The sequence below is a fragment of the Vidua chalybeata genome, chromosome 4 (genome assembly GCF_026979565.1).
Source record: "Vidua chalybeata isolate OUT-0048 chromosome 4, bVidCha1 merged haplotype, whole genome shotgun sequence".
Lineage (NCBI taxonomy): Eukaryota > Metazoa > Chordata > Aves > Passeriformes > Viduidae > Vidua > Vidua chalybeata.
In genome coordinates this window covers 5,734,107-5,753,555 of record NC_071533.1, presented here as the reverse complement: position 1 = coordinate 5,753,555, position 19,449 = coordinate 5,734,107, and the positions used below count along the sequence as shown (strand labels likewise).

The window sequence follows — 19,449 nt, the reverse complement described above, 5'->3', positions numbered from 1 at the left end:
AACTTGCTATGATTAATGAATCTATTTGTGCCATGGAATTCTAGATAGGAGGGAGACATCAACCACAATACAAGTCGAATAAATCACAGTGATCAACTCAAATGTCTGAACTCTCTGAAGATATATTGTAATGGAATATAGTCAAAACTCACAAAATACTATTTCAGCTACCAAGTTAGTATCTGAAGACTGTTTTCAAAAGCTACCAAAAATTTTGGATTAAAAACATACATAACCTTGCATCAACTTGTAATAAATCAATGCCTCATCCTCATTTAAACTCAGCAGTGAGAAAGAAAATAAATTGAGGGACAGTCTTTTAAGAACTGTTCTGACTTATTTTTTTTTTCCCTCATACTATCCCAATGTTATTCATCTGAAAAAAAAGCAGGGATGTTTTGCAGCAATCTTCCTCTCTAGCATCTCAATGCAGCTAGTGCTCTGAGCAGTCACTGAGAGATAATGCTCGTGCCATTCTCGTCACCCTGCTGATGCCTATATACATGACTTAGGTGAGCCACTTGGGACAGAATTTCCTAGGGTATTGAGGCACTTATGACTCCAAGAGGTCCTGAGGCATATTTTCAGAAATGCCAAGGTGTCCAGCTGCCATTCAGGATGATGTAAGTTAGGCCACGTCTGGCACAGGCTCACTGATTGCCCCCTATGGTGCCTAAATACCTTGGAACATCTGTCATAGGTCTTTGGCTTCCCAATTTCCTTCACTCTGCACTGGTGGCAATGATGCTTACAACTGCAAACCTCAGAGAATTAAGTGAAAAGCGTTGCCAAAGTACTATATTTAATAATGTGTCAAGCAGAAGTAGGTTTAAAAGAACAATGGCAAAATTAAGGAAAGAATCTATCATCATCAAGTTGAACAAAATTTTGGAATAACGGGGAAGAGACTTTAAGAGGATGGTATCAAAACTTCTAGAATCAGAAAAAAAAAAGTGGTTTCCCTTCAAGAGTACATGTGTTATTGTAAGATATCAGCTGACAGCACCGAATTTCTGGCACAAAGCAAAATGAAGGATGCTATTCCTGCTACTTCAGTTTGGACACACAAGGACCAGAACTGTAAAGAACTAATGCTTTTCTTCATTGATGGCTTTTTTTTTCTAGTGTCCAATGTGGACAGCTCCAAGTCTCCTCCCCCAGACAGAGCTTCTGATGAAGGAGACTGATTTGAGGACAACAAGAGACGCAGTAATTCTTTCAGGCCCCATTTCAGCAAGGCACTTAAGCACATGCTGATGTCCATCACTGCTGAGCAAAGGACAAAAGCACACGCTAGTTAAATTTTTGTAAGCATCCTACAGTCTCCATGACATGTTTGAACAAGCACTGGTGCTTAGCAGAATCAGGGAATAAAGCTGATTATGTAACTCCTGTGTTGTGAGTCCATTCAGAGCCCACCTAAGGACGTCCTCTCCAGTGACTGCTTCTCCACCCTGCACTCATGAACCCAGCCAGGACTGAATTATACCACGGGACTAAAAGCACAGATTTGCCCTCAAGAGATGAAACGTGGGAGGTCTACAAGTCTCCATCTACTCTAAATGGCTTCTCTGCTATTGCCTATGCCACATCTCCATAACATCACTGGCAATGAACTGGGATTACTCCAAGTTTCTACAGTCTACACTGGTGATATTTTTGCAGTTCTGCCTCAATGAGACTTAGTTCAGTTTTGCTTAAAGAGCACACCCAAATGGTGCACACTAAGGAATGTAAAGTAGATACTAGTTACCTGAATATTATTAATATGTATCTATGGTGAATTAAATCAGGAGGAGATATATTTAATTATTGCTAAGAAGTCACCCTTGGTGTTATTGCCTACATACCTACAGAGCTTTGCTGTTAACCTTTCAATACTTTTATGATCATTGGCTTTGGAGTGAGAGTTAAATCACTCAATAATGACCTGATGTTTCATGGCTTAAGAGAGAATATTGCTAAATATATTTAGCAGTAGTAAATTATTGCTTTTAAAATTACTGCTCTGAGTTTTTAGAACATTAACAACCTAATTTTATTCTCAAAAAAATTTGATAAAAATCTACCAAAAATATAACCAGGGAAAGATCCCCACTTCCTACAGGAATTCTGATACAGCTCAGACCTCCCAAGTCTGATTTTATTTTATGTACTCTTCATTTTTATCTCCCCTCCTCTCCACCCTGGAGAGGAATTTTTTCCTTCCCTTTCTTCCCTTTGAACAAAATCTGACTTGATACTAATTTTTTTTTCCTACCACAGAATGGCAGGCTTGTAAGCCACCCAAATGGAACAGCCCTATTTTGGTAGAGTTTTGAATACAAAAGAATTAGTGAATTTAAAATATCCACTAACATAGTCTAAACAGTTTCTCTCTCTGGCATTTGGAAAAGCATTAGAGTAGGATTTAGCTCATTTCAGTTTACATGGCACACTTTGGTAAAAGGACAGATGACTTGGACTTTAGTTAATTTCCAACTCGGATAATGATGACCTCACAGTGGAAAATGCCAATTGCTGTTTTGGCTGGAAAAAATATTCAATGGCTCTGAAATTCTGTGTGGAATTTTGTCATTCTCCACTAAAAACACTTGCTGTTACTTACCACGGGAAATCCTCTGCTTTATTACCTGGCAAATTCAATTTGATATTCAGTCACTGTTGGGTTCTTCAGAACTTGCCCAAACTGCCCAAGACCCCTGGCTGCGACCCTTCCAGGCCAGCACACGAGCTGATTGACGACCTTGGCTGATAGAATGTAGGAAAACTAGACCCATGCACTCTGTGGTTCTTTTCTGTGTAACACAGATGCTAAAACTTCCTGGGGAGTCCACTGATTTGTCACGGAGAAATGAAGAACCAAAAGCACCCCACAGAATGCCTGTTCTCTGAGTAGCAGAAGTGCCTGCAAGGGAATGATGAAAAGGGAAAACAACCTCTGAGCTGCAAACACACACTGAGAGGGAGTGGGCTGCAAATATCCTTTCTCTAGCTAACCTAATAAAGATCTAGACATAAAATAAAAACAAGTTGGTGCATGTCCTTTTGATCATAGTCTGCTTATTCCCCAACCCTGTCATACCCTCTAATTTACAAACATACGTGTACTTCAAAATAGCGAGCCTATCTATGCCCTAAGTTGATAACTCACTTAACATTGACAGAAAAAGTTGCTTACTGATACCTTTCTGGGCTTAGACATGCATAAAACCCCTTCATTCTTGTTCCCTGTAACTTGCAAAGATACATGTGCTTCCGTCTAAGCCAGTCTTATCTTGGCATATCTGCTCTAAAATCAGAACAACAAGTCTTAACATTCACAAACTAGCATTTTTCTATGAAGCTCTGTGGCTTCTTCTTTCAATAAAACTGGTTATTATTTCAAAATATATATACAACTCTCAGCAGGAATTTGGTGCTACATCTTCAAGTGTCTGAGGGAGCCACAGTTCTATGTGGTTATTTACACTTCCACAAGTCCTCATACAGTATATGTAACCTCATCAAGGAGCAAACAGATAGAATATGTACTGCAAAATCCCATATGTAGTTAAGCAGTTCGCCTGGAATGGCCCATTTATAGTCGTGGAGTGCACACTAAGTGCCTGTGCAGATGTGCAGGCACACAGCTGCATGCACTGCCAGGATTCTGTTGGCACATGTGTGTATGTGTGTGGGGAAAAATGCATGGAGATCCCTGCCTGCCTCACTGGGCAGACGGCAGAACAGGCAGTGAAGGCAGACACACACACTCGTATGGTGGAGCGTGGCTACTGCACACCTTGTCATGCCAGTGTGAAAAAGACAGTTGCAGGTTGCTGGTTTTGCAGCCATTCATTTTACATCTTGTGGGGAGGGGGGTAAAAAAAGGATTTTTTCAGTTCCTTTTTTCCTTTTCCCCCCCAGTAAGCATCACTGGAAGAAGACCAAAGCAGAGCAACTATAAGTTAAATACACACTTGAGCTTAGCTGCATTACATAACTCTGTAGGAGAAGCAGGCTGAAAAGATTTGTTTGTTTGTTTGTTTCTTTGTTTGTTTCACTTAAATCTCTGTATTTTATTTCTCTTTCTTTTCATCTCTTAGCTCCCATCATTTTTTTTTTTCCTCCTAGGTTCCATCATCCTCTGAAGAACGCTGGGTTTCGCAGGCAGGCGGCTAGTCACCTGCAACAACCGAGGGGTCCCGCAGAAGCTTCCAGGCTGCTGTCCGTGTCAGACGCCAGGGTTTGATCCGTGGACATGGATGAGATGTCGTTGACAGATGAGGATGGAGGGAGGCTCTCACTGCTGTTCACTGCTGCACCTGTGCTACGAAAACGAACACCAACGTGATTAAACCCGAAAGGTGCCACGCGTTAAAGAGCAGAGGGTGCGTACCTGGTGGTGCACAGACCATTTTAACCAGTGGCAAGCCTCGGCAGGAAATGGGCCATACAAACTTTAGACACTGGACAATATTAAATATCTTACCAGGAAATTCTGTCCCTCACCAGTCTGCTTTGAAAAGTTATAGCTCGTGCAGTGTTTGTCACCCCACTTCGTTCTAGCCCGCTTGGAGTTCCAAAACACCCGACAGTCAGAGGCATGTCAGGATCATACAATGTGTGATCAAAACAAAACCAGACCCCATCTATTCCTCCATATTCTTCTACTAAAATTCCAGTTTTCTTAGTGGCAGTCCAATAGAGCAGGTGGGATCAAATCACCCAGTGGAAATACTGAGTGGTTTCTTTCTCTTACTAAGGATTAGGCGACTAAGCCCAGGATTTCAGCTGCAACTGTATTTTTGTACATCCAAGTTTGCCTTGCCTCTCTTAAATTATGATGGTACCAGACATTATTCCAAAAATCACTTTGACTTTATGAAATGAAGAATGAAACTTCCTGAGATTATCATCAATGCAACTGAACATTCACCACATCCCTGAATATTATCAGAAATTATCTGTCTGATAAATTCAGACAACTGAACGACAAACACAGAGCCATGTAAAGAATGTATTTGCTCAAACTAAAGTTTGCAGAGTAGCAAAAACCTGTTTGATTGGTAATTTTTTTTCCACTGATTTTTTTTTTTTGTTCTTTTTATACCAAAATTAGCACTATCTTCAGTTTGAGAGGGATATATTAATTTCCATTAAATATTCATGGTAATAAAATGTGCAATTTTATGTGATCTTGCATAGCTAGAAATTACAGCTAGGCAGGTGACACGGGTCTTTGTCCTGCAGATAGATGCCATTTAGTTCTTCTGTCTGAAAAGTGTGCTCAGCCAACTTTTACAGATTTTCATTTCCATCAAATGGCTAGAAACAAACATCTATTATCCAGTAAAACTACACAACTCATATATTCCTAATATAGAGATTAAAAGTAGTTTTTATAGCCTAGACAAAGTATATGGGCAAAAGGAAAGGATTTTTGTCACTTTCCAGTTTGCAATAAAAACATGAATTAGAGAAAACAAGTCACCATACCATACCTCCAACCACTATTCTATATTCCTCAACTTTTTCTTCCCTTTATACACAACCACTGTAAGTATGCACAAAACAGAGACAGATACAGTCACATTTAGAGCTCCAGATGGGAACTGCTCTCTGCTGTTCTAGTTGTACATTATGGCATCAGAACCAATTAAATTAATCTACTCTCCTGATACATTTGGAAAATAAAATAGTTAAATTTGTAAGTGCTGCAAAAAGAGCAATCTCAATGAAGTCTGACTGGTGACTGCAGACAGCAATCATCCATCCTCTCTGTCAGAAAATGTGTTTTTCAAAGAGTTATTTATGTGTACCTCATCATTCAGTACAATACTGTTCTTGTTTACATGTTATTTAATCATGTGGCATTTTATGAAAATACTAATCAGTCAAGACAAGTGCATTTATGGGTAGTCAAAGTATGACTGAATTCATTCATATTAATGACTAAATATATTACCTTTCTATGTTTACCATTCCGGGCAGAAGCCTGCCATTAAGTCATGGATACTGCCCTAAGAATAAAATGGAAAGAATTCCAGTAGGTTCAATCAATCAACTTTTGATCAAACTGCTGCTTTCTCCACGTTGAGTAAATGTGCACTCAACTTAGCCAGGCAAAATAACTGAAGAAATAGCTGCAGAAATTGTATGGGTGAAGATTTTGTTACACTCTGTCTGATTCAGCACCACTGAATTCAATAAACCCTGCTATGATGTTCTCAGCAAGTATCAGTGCAGCCCACAAGTTTCTGGAAATTGCGTTTTTATGGCTGTTCCTGGCTTTCAGCACAATTCCACACGACACAACACATACACGTGACAGCTCCTGCTGCACCCCCAAAGCACCCAGACTTACAAAGTACCCACAAGAACAAATGAAACCACACTAAACCTCAACGACAGAATTAAAGAGCTCAGCAGCACAAAGCAGGACTTGGGCAGTAGCACCCAGAAGCCCAAACAAAGCTGTCCCAGTCAGTAAGGAATGCTCCATTTGCTGTGCTACACCAGTTTGCTCCTGGAGGGATGTGTGCCAGGTGAGACAGTGCAGATATGACAGAGGTGCACTCAAAAGAGAAAAAGAGCCCCATTTATGAAGTTACTGTTTGGCAGGAAGCTTCTCACTGGCTGCAGGGTTGAGGAGAAGTGCTAAAGGTTAGAGCAGGTGAGAAACAGCTCCTGGGATCTGTTCCTTGCTCTGCTATTGCCTTGACAGCTTCTCCTTTAAAGCACACATCAGCTTGTGTGCTGTAAAGAAGGGATTCCTGGGAAGAGGGCTCCTGGGAAGTGTTATTAAATAGCACCAATGGAAGTGCCTCTGAGACTTCAGCTATGAAGTGATACAGATTTGGGGGTAAAAAAACTGAAAGGAGAACTGCAGCTTTTGCAGTTTCCAAAAAAAGCCCAGTGTCTGTACTGGGGATCTGTTCAGCTTCTCATAAATTGTGTAAATAGCAGCTCTTGGTATCGAGTGTCACAGTGCTTGGCAAGTCCATCAGCTGCTTAATTTAAGTCTGCACATGACAGAAGAGATGTCCTACTAGCAAAAGTGTCCAGTAGTTCCTGGGTGATGGCAAATCAAACAGCAAGTAAAAGGCAGGAAACAAAGAATAAAAGATCCATTTTCACCTAGAAAGAGAATGCTACAAATAAGCTGCACTAAGAGCTGGGCTATTTACTATATTCTGTATCCAGAAAGGACAAGACAGTTGAAAATGTTATGTATGAAACTACAGCTAGGTAGTGAAGGCTAGGGGAGAGTGTGAGAGGATATTAGATAGTATGGACAGAATTTAAGTTTAATTCAAAATAATCTACAGTTTTGTATTAAACTTCTTTTTTTTTTTTCAAATGCTACTGTTTGCTAATAACAGAAACCCTTTTTTTTGGACAGGCAGAAGTAGCCTCTGCTGCAAACAATTTTTGACACTATGGATTTTGTTCACTGAACATAAGCATGAGGGGCAGGTACTTGAGTTTCCAAGCTGATATGTTGCACTAACCAATTCTTCACAGAAAAGAGATTGACACCCTGATACACAGGCACTCTAAGTGGCTCTGTCAATGAGCAATTATTATCCCTGGTGCTGTCAGCTTCAGCAGTCTCCCCCAAAACTCTGATCAAGTAATCATGGAAACTTAGCTCCATGCTTAGTTGCTTGCCATGATTACTGATAGAGCACTAAATCTCAGCTTTCTGAATTCTTGCCAACAACACCAACCAATGAGCAGAGTCTCTCCCTTTTTCCTTATGCTCAGAACTGGTGTTTTACCTCTTTCTTCCATTATTTTATTCAGCTGAAAATTTAAGTCAGGCACACAAAGTGAAGAAAAACAGGAAATCTACTGTTTCATGAAACAGCCTCATCTGAGAGCAGTTTGAAATATTTTCTGAACTTGTCGGTGCCTAACATTCAAAAAACAGTCAAAGGGAAACAGCAGAATAAATGGTAGGTAAAAATTTACAATTTTGTATGTTTGAAAATGTTTTACATAAACAATAAAAACCTTCCACATTGCAAAAATAGAATATGAAATTGATAAAGAAATCCCTGGGTAGTTAATTCCTGAAACGAGCAACTACAGTGTTTCTTGTTCATAAATCGACCTGCAGCCACAATTATGCAAGGGAAAAAAATTTAACAATGAGGATTTATCAGATAATTTTTAGGGCCCCAGATTTCTTTTCAGTGGTGGCACCATTAGTTCAGTAAATTAAATCTGCAAGTTCTGTTCTTTGCTATTTGGCAAGAACACAGTGGATTATTTCCAATATATTACTTCATCCGTGTCAAAATCCAGGTGCAGGGCTTGTGCTCCAACATCACCACCCAGCATTTTATTAAATCCCTTCATTATTGCCATGTTTCCCCTTGTCCTGTCAGTTGCTAGTGATGCATTCTTGTTCTAACATTACCTTGGCTCAGCAGCAAATGAAAAATGAGAGTGAAAAAAAAAAATCTCTCTGAAGATACGCAGAGAACACTGAGTTAAATTATCATACTTTGAGGAAAGGCAGATTTACTCATAAATACTGCTGGAACACTGCACTCAAAATCACTTCAAGTTTGTCAGTGAAACTGTACCTTCACAAATATGTATTTCTGTGTACTGGCAGTGACAATTTGCATTTCTGTGAAAAGACTGCTGATGTGAATTTTATTCAGAAAAAAAATTCAGTTGTGTTTTTTTTTTTGTGACAAGACTTTAAGAGTCAGTGGTTGAAGGCAACTTTCCCTTGTCACTGAAGCGTCATCAAGTGTTGCCAGCCAGTTGTTCTAATGTGATTGGACTTCTGAGAGGATAGACTACCAGATTAGTACCAGACACCTACATGGGGCTGGGGTGGGGGTCCCGTGTGTCCAAGAGATTAATGTGTGCTAGCATCACCAATTTTGCTTGTTTCAATTAGCAAAGTATTGGCTCAGTTATCTACCCATAAGCAGTATGCAAATACTAGTGTGAGAGAAACCTCCACACTCAGAGGAATATAATCTGTTACCACAGACAATACCAGCACAACTATCTCTCAAATAGCAAGAAGCCCATTTTTTAAGTATGCTATTAACATGACACTGGAGTACAATGAATAAAGGTCAACCCATTAGAAGCACTGGATCTCATAAAAACTTCTTCATTGGCCTGCATAACTGCAAGTGTAGCCTAAGCCCTTCAGCAATCTCCATTCTCTTTGCCAGTAGAGAACACACGTCAAGGTTATTCAATGGGGCTGAGTACCTGAAGGAGAAGGCTGTCCTTTTACTACGCCATTTTTAGTCTTTTCTTCAGAATTCATTACTTCTTTGTAGATGAGTTCTGGAAGAGAGAATTGTGACAGTTACTGACAGAAGCCAGTGCCTGTGATCAGGAACAAAACAATTACCACACCGTGCTGTAGCCCTGAGCGTCCTAAGTCTGCCCTGCCTTGTCTTCCCGACTCTGACAGCTCTACTCACCTAAGACCTTTCTCTTCCATTCCCTTCCTCTCCTCTCATCTCCTTTTGGAGCTGAATGGAGACAAATGGGATTCAACCACAGCAGGAGAACTGTTTAATGCTGCACTATCTAGAAGAGAAGCAGCACAATATCACAGCACCTTTTACTGTGGCTAAAATTCTGATGCATTGCCCTGCTGAACAGTATTCTGCTCTCCAGATGATATCCTTGGATTTCAGTGAAGCACTGGAATCCACACCTCCTGAGTTAACATTAAGCTATGTAGATAATGATAGCCCTCAGAACATTTTCCATATTTTTGCTATGTTTTTGCCATTTTGCCACTAAAAGACCCCTTCCCATGTAATTCTAAACTGCAATTACCTTTCCATTCCTCGATTGTATGTTCCCTTTCATCCAGCTGTTTATCATATATCTGAGGAGGAGGCTGCAGGAAAGAAACACAGCTGTTTAGTCAATTGTCTGTTATACTGTAAATAATCAGGACTAATTACTTAATTAAAGGTAATTTCTCCTCTCTCTTTGCAATCCATCCTGTACATGCAAAAACATCTGAAACACATTTGAATATTAAGGGGATTAACACTTCTGCAAGTCAACTCTTTTTGTAGAAGAAATCAACATACTTCTCTGTTTTCCTCTCTTAAAAAGGAGGCATGGCTGCAGTTGAAATAAAATCCAGGTCAATAATGTCATTTTGCTTGTATTGAGCCCTGAAACTCCACACCCAAATTATTTGTACCAGCAGAGAGGTACAGTCAGAATACCAAACAAATAGCAGTCTTGATTAATTAGTAGTAACATTAACCTATTAATTTTTAATTTGCTCTTTAGCTTTGCTGCTACACAAACTTTCCAAAATAACTAATTTTTAACTAAGTGTCCCAGCCACAATTTCTAATCCATATTTCAAATTACCAAAATTTACAGTATATGTTTTTTTTTAACTAACTTTACTTTGGACAGAAAGTTTTGGTTTTTTTTTTTTGTTTGTTTGTTTTTTTTTTTAATTGTGTTTCTTTTAGTTGATGGGAACGTCAAAGAACTGACAGATCCTGGAATTTACTGAGACAAAGGCACCTAGATTTTCAGGGAGCCTGAACACCTACTTTCATTGGCCAAGTAAGTCATATGTTCATTGCCTCTCCTGATGTTGTCTGCCAAAAACAGCAGCCAAGGAAGGCAGATGACTCTCCCCTCCTTCCTTCTACCAAGAAGCTCCAGCATCTGAGGAAGGATTACCTAATGAAGATGGAAACAAGATCCACAACACTTTTCTTGCTCAGATGTATTTCTTCTGACTTCCATCTTGGGCACTTGCCATTGTGTCCCCTTCAAAACATCCTGCTATTAAATGTATATTTACCAAGCTGTTTCCTTGAATCACTAAGAATTTAGAAATTTCCTCTCAGGACTCTAACTCCATCAGTCCACTAAGCCATTTGCATGCTACAAATACAGCTGAAAAAGTAATAGCTCAGTGACATGATATGGAAAATTACATGATAGCTGAACTGGACAAGTCCACTGAAAGCAAGGGACATTTCCCCAGAGTGACATTTGTATCAGGGCTGAAGATAAGGGGATTAGGTGAAGTTATAGATTACTAAGTCTCATACCTGAGAAGATGCTGAGGAAACACATCATGAATTAAAGTGAGTGCCAGGCCTCAGCATGGGTACCTGAGGTTTTGTTATATCAGCAGAGTAAGACCCAGCCTTGTAAGAGTCTGAGTCCCCGACCAATGCAACTGTTCTCTTATTCATCATAACCACGCTTCTCATTCCTTTCCAGAGAGTCCTGATGCCACCAAGATCAGCACAACCTCTGTGGGCATTCTGTGCTCCTGATGACAGTGTTGTCAGAGAGCTGGATGCTACCAGAGTACAGGTGATCCTCACCACTGACCAGTGGGGTGTGATAAGTAAGCTCCAGTCCTCCAGCTGAGCCTGCTGGGCTCCTGCTCAGCCACTCAGCCAGCCCTGGAGCTTGCATTTCCTACCAGAGAAAGCTGGCCAAGCCAAGAAAATTGAGGGGGTAGGGATTTACAGGAGCAGCAGAGGAGGTGCTTGGCTGAGCTGCAGCTGAACCACAGTGACAGAGCCACCTCTTCTCTGCCAGGTGCAAAGGGAACAGGCAAACCAAGTTGGACAAGAATATCCTGAAAGTAGCTTTCTAAAAGCTTCAGGGAAAAGCCTACAAAAAGCATAGGTGGGGGTAAAATTGCTTCTACCAAGTATAAACACTCTTTTTACACCTTCAAGAGAAATACAAGTTTTTCTCCCCCAGATAGAAATAAGAGGATAGATTTAATTCACTACTTTAATTCCCAAACACAAATTGCAGAATCAAAAGGAACAAGTGATCAGATGCACCTGTTCTCAATTCACACAACCAGAGAATCTTTAGCTTATTTCTCTTCTAATTTATTTCAGCTACATCTTAAGCTGGGATAATTGGCTAATAAGCACCAAGAAAATCAGCAGTAATCATTGCCTAGATTAATACACTCTGGAAACAAAGGCATTTTCCAGGGAGAGAGCCCACAGTAATCTCACTCATTACCGAGCTCCTATTCTTCTCTGGAGTCAAACAAGGGAGAGCAACCAAACTGTCCTTCACACACTGCAGGTTGCCAGAAGCTGCACCTGCACAGCATTCTACTGCTCTGCCAGTGCTGACTTTGCAGACTTTTTACTTGTGAGTTAGCAGAACCCACAGCTATGAGGCATGGCTCTCGGCAGGCACGAGGGAGCCAAGGGTAACAAATATTCAGCAAGACAGTAGCATGAATAAATCCCTGCTCTTCACAGAGGCAGGGTCTGTAACCACTCTAAAGCCTGTGCAGAGCACAGTCGAATGGAGCTCTGCTGAGAGGCCAGGCCTGTGCTTCACACTGGGAGAAGGGAAGCTTTCCCATCAAAATTCCCTGAGTCCTCACCTTTTTATTGATTCAAGGCACAGAAATGAGCTGAGAATACCAAAACTATTTTGAGAATTTATTTTCCCACAATTCTCATTAATTCATAGGTGAACCACAAAGCTTAGTACACTATTATCAATATGTTGTTATCCCCTCCATGCTGACCACCCCTTTTCTGCTAACTTGTTCGTTTTGTGGCTTTTTTAAAAAACAATTTCTAAAATTAGAGGGAGGACTGGAGGTTTTTAAAGATAATAAAAAAGTATTGTCTCAGCAATGGAACAATTAGAGCAGCTGCCACACCCACATCCTCCTGGGCACCTGATTTTAGTCTTGGTGCAAAGCTTTGCTTAAAATTGACTTTGCTACCTAAATCAAACATCTTAGAAAATGACTGAGTTCATAATCATTAACTTTCCATGTGGATACAGCTGCAGCATTATAGGCATTCTTATAAACCCTTCATACTGCACATGCCAAATGAGATGTTATTTATAGTTTATTGATAGTTTATTTTTTTTAGGTGTCCAAAAACAGACTGAATGTGGCACTCAGTGCCATGATTTAGGTGATAAGGTGGTGTTAGGTCATAGGTTGGACTTGGAAAAGACTCCAAGGTCTTTTCCAACTTAGTTGATTCTGCAATTCTGTAAGTCTCAGAAAAAGTACCGAGTTCAGGTAGCATCAAATCAAGGCAGGGTGTGGATCAATCCTATGGGTGGCAGCATCTAGCTTCAGTTTAAGGCAGCCATTTTCTCCCCAAAACAGATTGATTTGCAAGCAGTTTTATTGCCAACAATAATGAAGAACAGAATCTATTTTTGGATGTGGAAGCAAAGGAATGAATTATATATTTTCTTGTAGGTACTAAAACACCCCCCTGTTGTTTCAATGGCTCTTGGCTTTTCCATTTTACAAACTGATTTTCAAAATATTTTTGCATTAAATGTAACATTCATTGGACATAATAAAAATTTAAAAAAAACCCCAACATGGATCTCTTTCTGGGGAAAAAAAAAAGGTAAACCAAACAAACAAATAAGCAAAACCAACCAAAAAAACAAATGAAAAAGCAAAATATACAAAAGACAAGGGGGGTTTATGTTGTCAGATAAACAGGAGGAGACTACTGGATTTGTTAAATACCATTCTAATATCCAGAGAGGGGAAGCTTTTCACTAGAGAAAAGAAAAAGCAAACCATATTGAAACTGATGTATTCTTACTTTCCCAAAGCAACACAGATTGGTTTGTATGCCACTGCTAGAAAGCAAAGGGAATGGGCTGGAGCTCCCACTCAAGCAAATCCTGCCATCTCTGTCCCTGCCTCTGCAGAGCTAGTGCCAGCACAGTGGAGACCTTGGGATGAGCTGTTTTTAGAAAGCTTGGCAGAACAAGGCCTGAGTCTGCATCTCTTCCCAGAACTGCAGGGTCTGGGGCAGTAGTTGTGGAGCAGCACAACGGAGCAGCGATGGAATTAGCAAGATAATGCAGATAAAAGAGAGACTGAAGAATGCAAAAGTTAATGGTGTGAGGTTAAACATTTTGTCAAGTAGCTTAGGTCCTTATAACAAATGAATACAAAAATTCCTTGGTGCTTTGCTGCAACCTAAATTGTGTTACTGATACCATTCATATATTTCTTTTTGCAGTGCAAGCCCAAGTACACCAGCGTGCTTGTCACCAGAGGTCTGGCATCTCTTTATTTACAAAGTGCTTGGGATTTCATTCTGTATTGCCAAGGGATTCCACAGTGGGCTAGGGATGATCTCAGCTATGGATATGGAAGAAGAGATGACTCTGGGCCCATTTGTTCCTTGGAGTTTCTGCAGAGGCTTTTGGGAAACTCCACACATTGTGTGCATCAACGAAAGCATGACTGAACAGCTTGAAGATACAACAAGCAAGCTGGAAAAAAGATTAAGTTTGGTTCAAAAAAGAAAAAGAAGAAAAGAAATGCCTCTTTCTTCTCCAACCACTCCTCCTCACTGACATGAACAAAGATTTTTGTAGAAGCTGTGTTCAGCTTCTAATCAATCAGCTATGAACGGATGGATGTTGTTGACTAGAGGAGGTATCTGTGCCTGTGCACAAAGCAGAGCTGTACACTTCTTTTGTGAGACAACAGATGCACACCATCAATCTCTGAGCAGAAAACCAAGCTCTGTAACTGAGTGCTAAAAAATGTGGCAACTCATCGAAGACTTTCTATACATCTACACATTCAGAGCTGACCAAGAGAAAAGAACAGCAGAAAAGATGCACAACCTGACAGCCTTGCTTATGTCATGCAGTGAAGGTTGCACCTTCTTTGAAGTGTTTGCCAAGGTCACAGAGCTCTCCAAAGTGCTTCTCCATCATAGTGGATGCTTAGCACTCACAGGTAAAATAAGAGGTCGGTGATTTCTTTTTTTTTTTTTATTCTGACAATCTAATTTTTAAAAATTGTATTTAACAGTTGGTCATAGATCGTTTATATAGGGCTAAGACAATACAGCAGCAGTTGCTGTCCTGGACCTCAGACTGAGAACCATAAACCAAGTTTTTTTCATTAGTAACACTGGAAACAGCATCATATTAATAGAAGGTAACACAGAGATAGGCATGCACAGAAAAATGAATGATAATTCACAACTCAGCCCCCTATGGATGATCCTAGATGCAGAAATACGCCAGTGAAATATAAATCCTATGAAAATAAAACCAAGAATGAAAGCTGTATGAGTTACAGTGAATAAAAACCCACAAAATCTATCACTGCTGTAAAATACTGTCAAACGTAGAGGAATGCTTGAAAGGAATATTTTTAATGCCTGATCTTTCTGTTTTATAGAAATCTCTCTTCTAATGGATGGCACATATCAGATAACAAACAATAACTGCAGGTACAGGAAAGTTCAAGACAAATTTTGAAACCAGTTAACAGAAACATCACATAATAATCTACAGCAAATTTTGCTACTGGATTTGTTCCCATGAAATGGAACAAGTTTTCCCAAGTGGGAATCAATATGACATCACACATACATTCAAAAGGTTCCAAAATGGAATCCAATATGACATTAATGATTTCTTTGAATATGCTAATAGCAAAAGGAAGAACTTTCTGTGCTAAAGCAATGTGTAGGAATCCATTTTGTTTGTAATTTGATCATTTTGGGATAAAACCCAGTGACCTGCAAATAGGCATAAACATTAGGATAGATATGAAAGATTAAAAACCAGATTCGGGATTTATTCACAAATCATCTCAATGAAGGGTGAGAATATATAGCAGCTTCAAAAAAAAAAAAAAAAAAAGGCAGCTGGGTAATTGAAAACAGTCTCAAGCACAGAATTTTCAGACAGGAAAACAGAGAAGTTAATATGTCATCAGGGAGATACTGAGACTATCTACAATAAACAGGGTAGTCTGCATGTAGAGGCAAGCGATATTGGAAACCTCTTCTTTCCAGAAAACAGAACCAGAGCAATTGGAGGGAAAATAGGTATCATGTGTGTCATTTATTCCTATAATAGTCCAAATGCTGTTATATAGGTAAATATTCTAACATCAAAGTAATAAACATAAAAGTAATAAACATAATATTGTGGAACTGAGTTTCTGAAAAAAAAATACTTACAGGAGAGTTTTGAACTAAAGAATAAAACAGAGAAGTAAGTTCCATAAGTTCCTATTCTGATTTTACAGTAGACCTCCTGTATAGTATTAGTAAATAATACTTTTGCCCTGTGAACTTTTGTTTCCCTACATTTAAATTAGGTGCGAAGATTGATAACAGATTTCAACATCTGGGAATTCCACACAACCCAAGCCATACATGTTCTCCTGTTCATGTTCTGCATGTCCTCCTATTTTTTAAAAACACATGTTTTAGTTGTCATTGGCTGAACACAGAAATTACCTTAACTGTAATACTATTCAAAATAATTTCAGAACAATGGTGTATGCTCTGGAGAACCTCACACTGTGACTTTCTCAACAGAGATACTGTGGCAAGCTGCGTGTACTTCAAAGAACCTGGCGAACTACCTATGTTAGACACAAGAATTCCCTGTAAATCCAAAATCCACAGGTAAGCTCAAAAGCTGTGCAAGGCCTGTTTCTAGCTGTGAGTATGATGCTGTTTCAGAGCTGTTGAGGGCTTTGGCTGAGGTTTGTTTCATGCAGAAGTTCCGTGGGAGAGCCACAGCACTGTTTGAGTAACCTCCTGTGGGCAGGTGAATAGCAAGTCCTACATCTAATAACAGCTCATCTTCCTCTCTGGGTCAGGGAATCACACTTGGCATTTAGGGCCACCCAGAATGCCAGTTTAATGCTGGGACACATTGTGGGGGAAAGGGTATTGCACTCCCAGCACTTCCTATTTGTGCACAGTGTTTGCCAAGGCTGGCAAACATTAGAAACATTAGAACAAGACATAATAGTTTTATTGCCCCCACAGTGTCTCTGAAAGACCATAAACTTATAATAGACTTATAAAAAGGGACTGTAACTGTCTCACTAGTCTGCTTTTTAACTGGATAGGGCTGTTCTATCTGTTTCCCTCACATTTATAATGCTGTAAATCTGAGCAGACACTGAGGGTTGTTACCTCCAGGTTAAACTTTGACACCAAATTCTCTGCTTATTCCCTGAGCTGGCTTCAGTGCTCTGCATTGTCTACTCCAGCACATGCTGACATTTAACAATGCCGCAACAGCTCACTTCAAAATTCCTGTCACATTAAATGCTTTCAGTTACCTGTCCTCCCATGCTCCTGAATGAAATGGACTCTGTACAACAGATGCCTGGCTGCTTTTGATGAAGCCATTTACTGGGAGAAGGAGGAATCTAACTAGACAGCAGAAGCTACCTAATTCCCCCCTCTCCAGTGCTATACTGGCTGAAAATGTCATCTTGTTTAATACCTTTGTATCCTAATTTCTGTTATCCCTACTGTACAGGATTACTGATAGTGGGAGGAATCCTGTCTCATATCACAATATTTGAGGAGAACTTAAAAAAATCCCAAAACGTCCCACTACCAAACCTTTAGCTACATGATGAAAGACTTCTGTGTAAAAGTGCTTATCAAGTATTACCAAAAAAAAAAAAAAGAGTGCAGTGAACATGGGCAGATGCAACACACTGCAGGCTTCTAAATCCCAGTGGGGAAACCAGGAAAAATAGTGGGAAGTTAAGCATTATGCAAGCGACCAAGCACAACTCTGTCACTAATTTTCCCATTGCTTTCATGTCAGGTTCCCTGGCTGCACATTTGCAGGGCAGTCTGTGAAAGAGCAGGGATGCCTCATAGAGTCTCATCATGCTGCAAATTCAACATTAACGAGCCACATGGCCATTTTTAGGCTTTGAAATGTCGTTCAAATATTACTTCTTTGTTCCATTGTACCCTGTTATAACTTCTGTGGTTTTGTTCAGTGTAGTCAAATTTACAGAGTCGGATTATTAAGTGAATAAGCAAAAGTATCTACCTCTCAAACAGCTAATTTGTTGGATGTTTTTAGATGTCTTCTAAATTCCAAGCCTGCTATAAATTTGGCAAGATCCAACAAAAATACATAGATGAGTCATTTCCCCATTGCCCATGGCATTAGGAAATTTTTACTGTATTTGATCCCAACTCTTCTGCAACTGTAAAAGGGCAGATACCTCAGTGGAGTACTTGCTGTAGAACACCCTTCTGAGCAAGAACAGAAAACCACCAATATTCCACAAATATTTTTTTTTTTTCCTCCAGAAAATAATTAGTAAGTGACTTATAGCTAACCACTGAAGGTGTATCAGCATGAACAGATGGATATTTATAATTTATAATTTCATTGCGAAAAGAAAGTCTTCCAATTTAACTTTCCCTCTGAAAATGAGACTGGCAAAATAAAGCCTCATAAAATACTCCTAAATAACATCCTCTGAAAAAATCCCATGTGCTGGAAATTTGATGGGGGTTTGAACATTCAATTTACTTTTGAAGTTTACTGCACTTTCAAGAGCATAGACTGTACTGGAGCATATCACGAAACAGCAGTGATTTAATTTTACAAGGTCTTCATTTCCTATGGTGGCTAAATCAGATTTCTGAACCTATTTTCATATACTTCATACAGGGTATTACAGAGCACCTCTCTGGATTTATACCTATACCTTTTTAGATATATAAAATATATATACCTATACCTATGCCATTATACCATACCTTTTATACCAAGTCACTGAAGTGCTGAAAGATTACACTTATCCCTGTTAACACCAGCCTCACCAAGGCCTACAGAGAGGTGTCTAGAGCATGACAGGATTATAAGAAAAAATCCATTTCTGTTTGTACACAGTGTACATGATACTGTACATTGAACCATAGCCCAGGAAAACACCTGAGCCCCTCCTTCATTTTATGGAAAAAATTATGTCCTGCTAAGCTTTTTCTAAATTCAGACTTCAAGATTTTTTTTTTTCAGAATCCCAACTATTTTTTTTGCTTAATTCTCCTCCTCTTTTACATATATCCTTCAACACAGACTAAAAAGTGATGTTTGCTGTCTTCCACAGGGAAAGGTTTGGAAAGAAAGATAGTATCTTTTGCCATATTGAATTCTATAGCTAAAGAGGTGAGCTAGTGGATTCAAAATCCTTTCTAGAAGAAAGCAGAAAATGGCTTCATATGCTTGAAGTGTTTTTGTTCCTCCCATCTATTATCAGTTAATCTAATAAAGAGAGATATCCTGTCCCTACAGATCTCATTTCACATCAATCCCCAGATCACCGCAGTCCCAGCATTGTGTCTTTCCAGCATGCTCATTATCCTGCTGCTGTAAAGCAGCAGGGATCCCTGAATCCCTTTGTGCTTGGCATTCTGAAGGGAGGAGTGCTGCCTCACTTACCGCCTCCACCTCTGCTGGGTCGTACCAGACATTAATGTATGGATGCTGTAAGGCTTCATCTACTGATATCCTCTTGGCCGGATCAATGACCAGCATCTTTGATAAGAGGTCCCTGGCTTGGCTGGCTGGAACAAGGGAAGCAGAGAAACACAGCATTAGTACAAAACAACCTCTGCCTCCAGAGGAGGCTTAGTG

General features: G+C 39.7%; 1 protein-coding gene across 14 annotated transcripts in view; it reads right to left on the bottom strand.

Annotated features, from left to right (window-relative positions):
• Positions 1–3,971: 3,971 nt before the first annotated feature.
• MAPK10 (mitogen-activated protein kinase 10) overlaps positions 3,972–19,449 on the bottom strand; it is a 137,578-nt gene continuing 122,100 nt past the window's right edge. For 13 of the 14 annotated variants that reach the window (XM_053941086.1, XM_053941084.1, XM_053941080.1 and 10 more), the window contains 4 exons: positions 19,255–19,379; positions 9,814–9,877; positions 9,232–9,309; positions 3,972–4,307 (listed from right to left, as the gene is read on the bottom strand). In XM_053941086.1, the coding sequence (XP_053797061.1) occupies positions 4,165–4,307; positions 9,232–9,309; positions 9,814–9,877; positions 19,255–19,379 (410 nt within the window). In that variant the 3' untranslated portion in view covers positions 3,972–4,164. Of the gene's footprint in view, positions 4,313–9,231; positions 9,310–9,813; positions 9,878–19,254; positions 19,380–19,449 lie in introns of all 14 variants that reach the window. The other variant, XM_053941094.1, reaches the window with a different exon arrangement.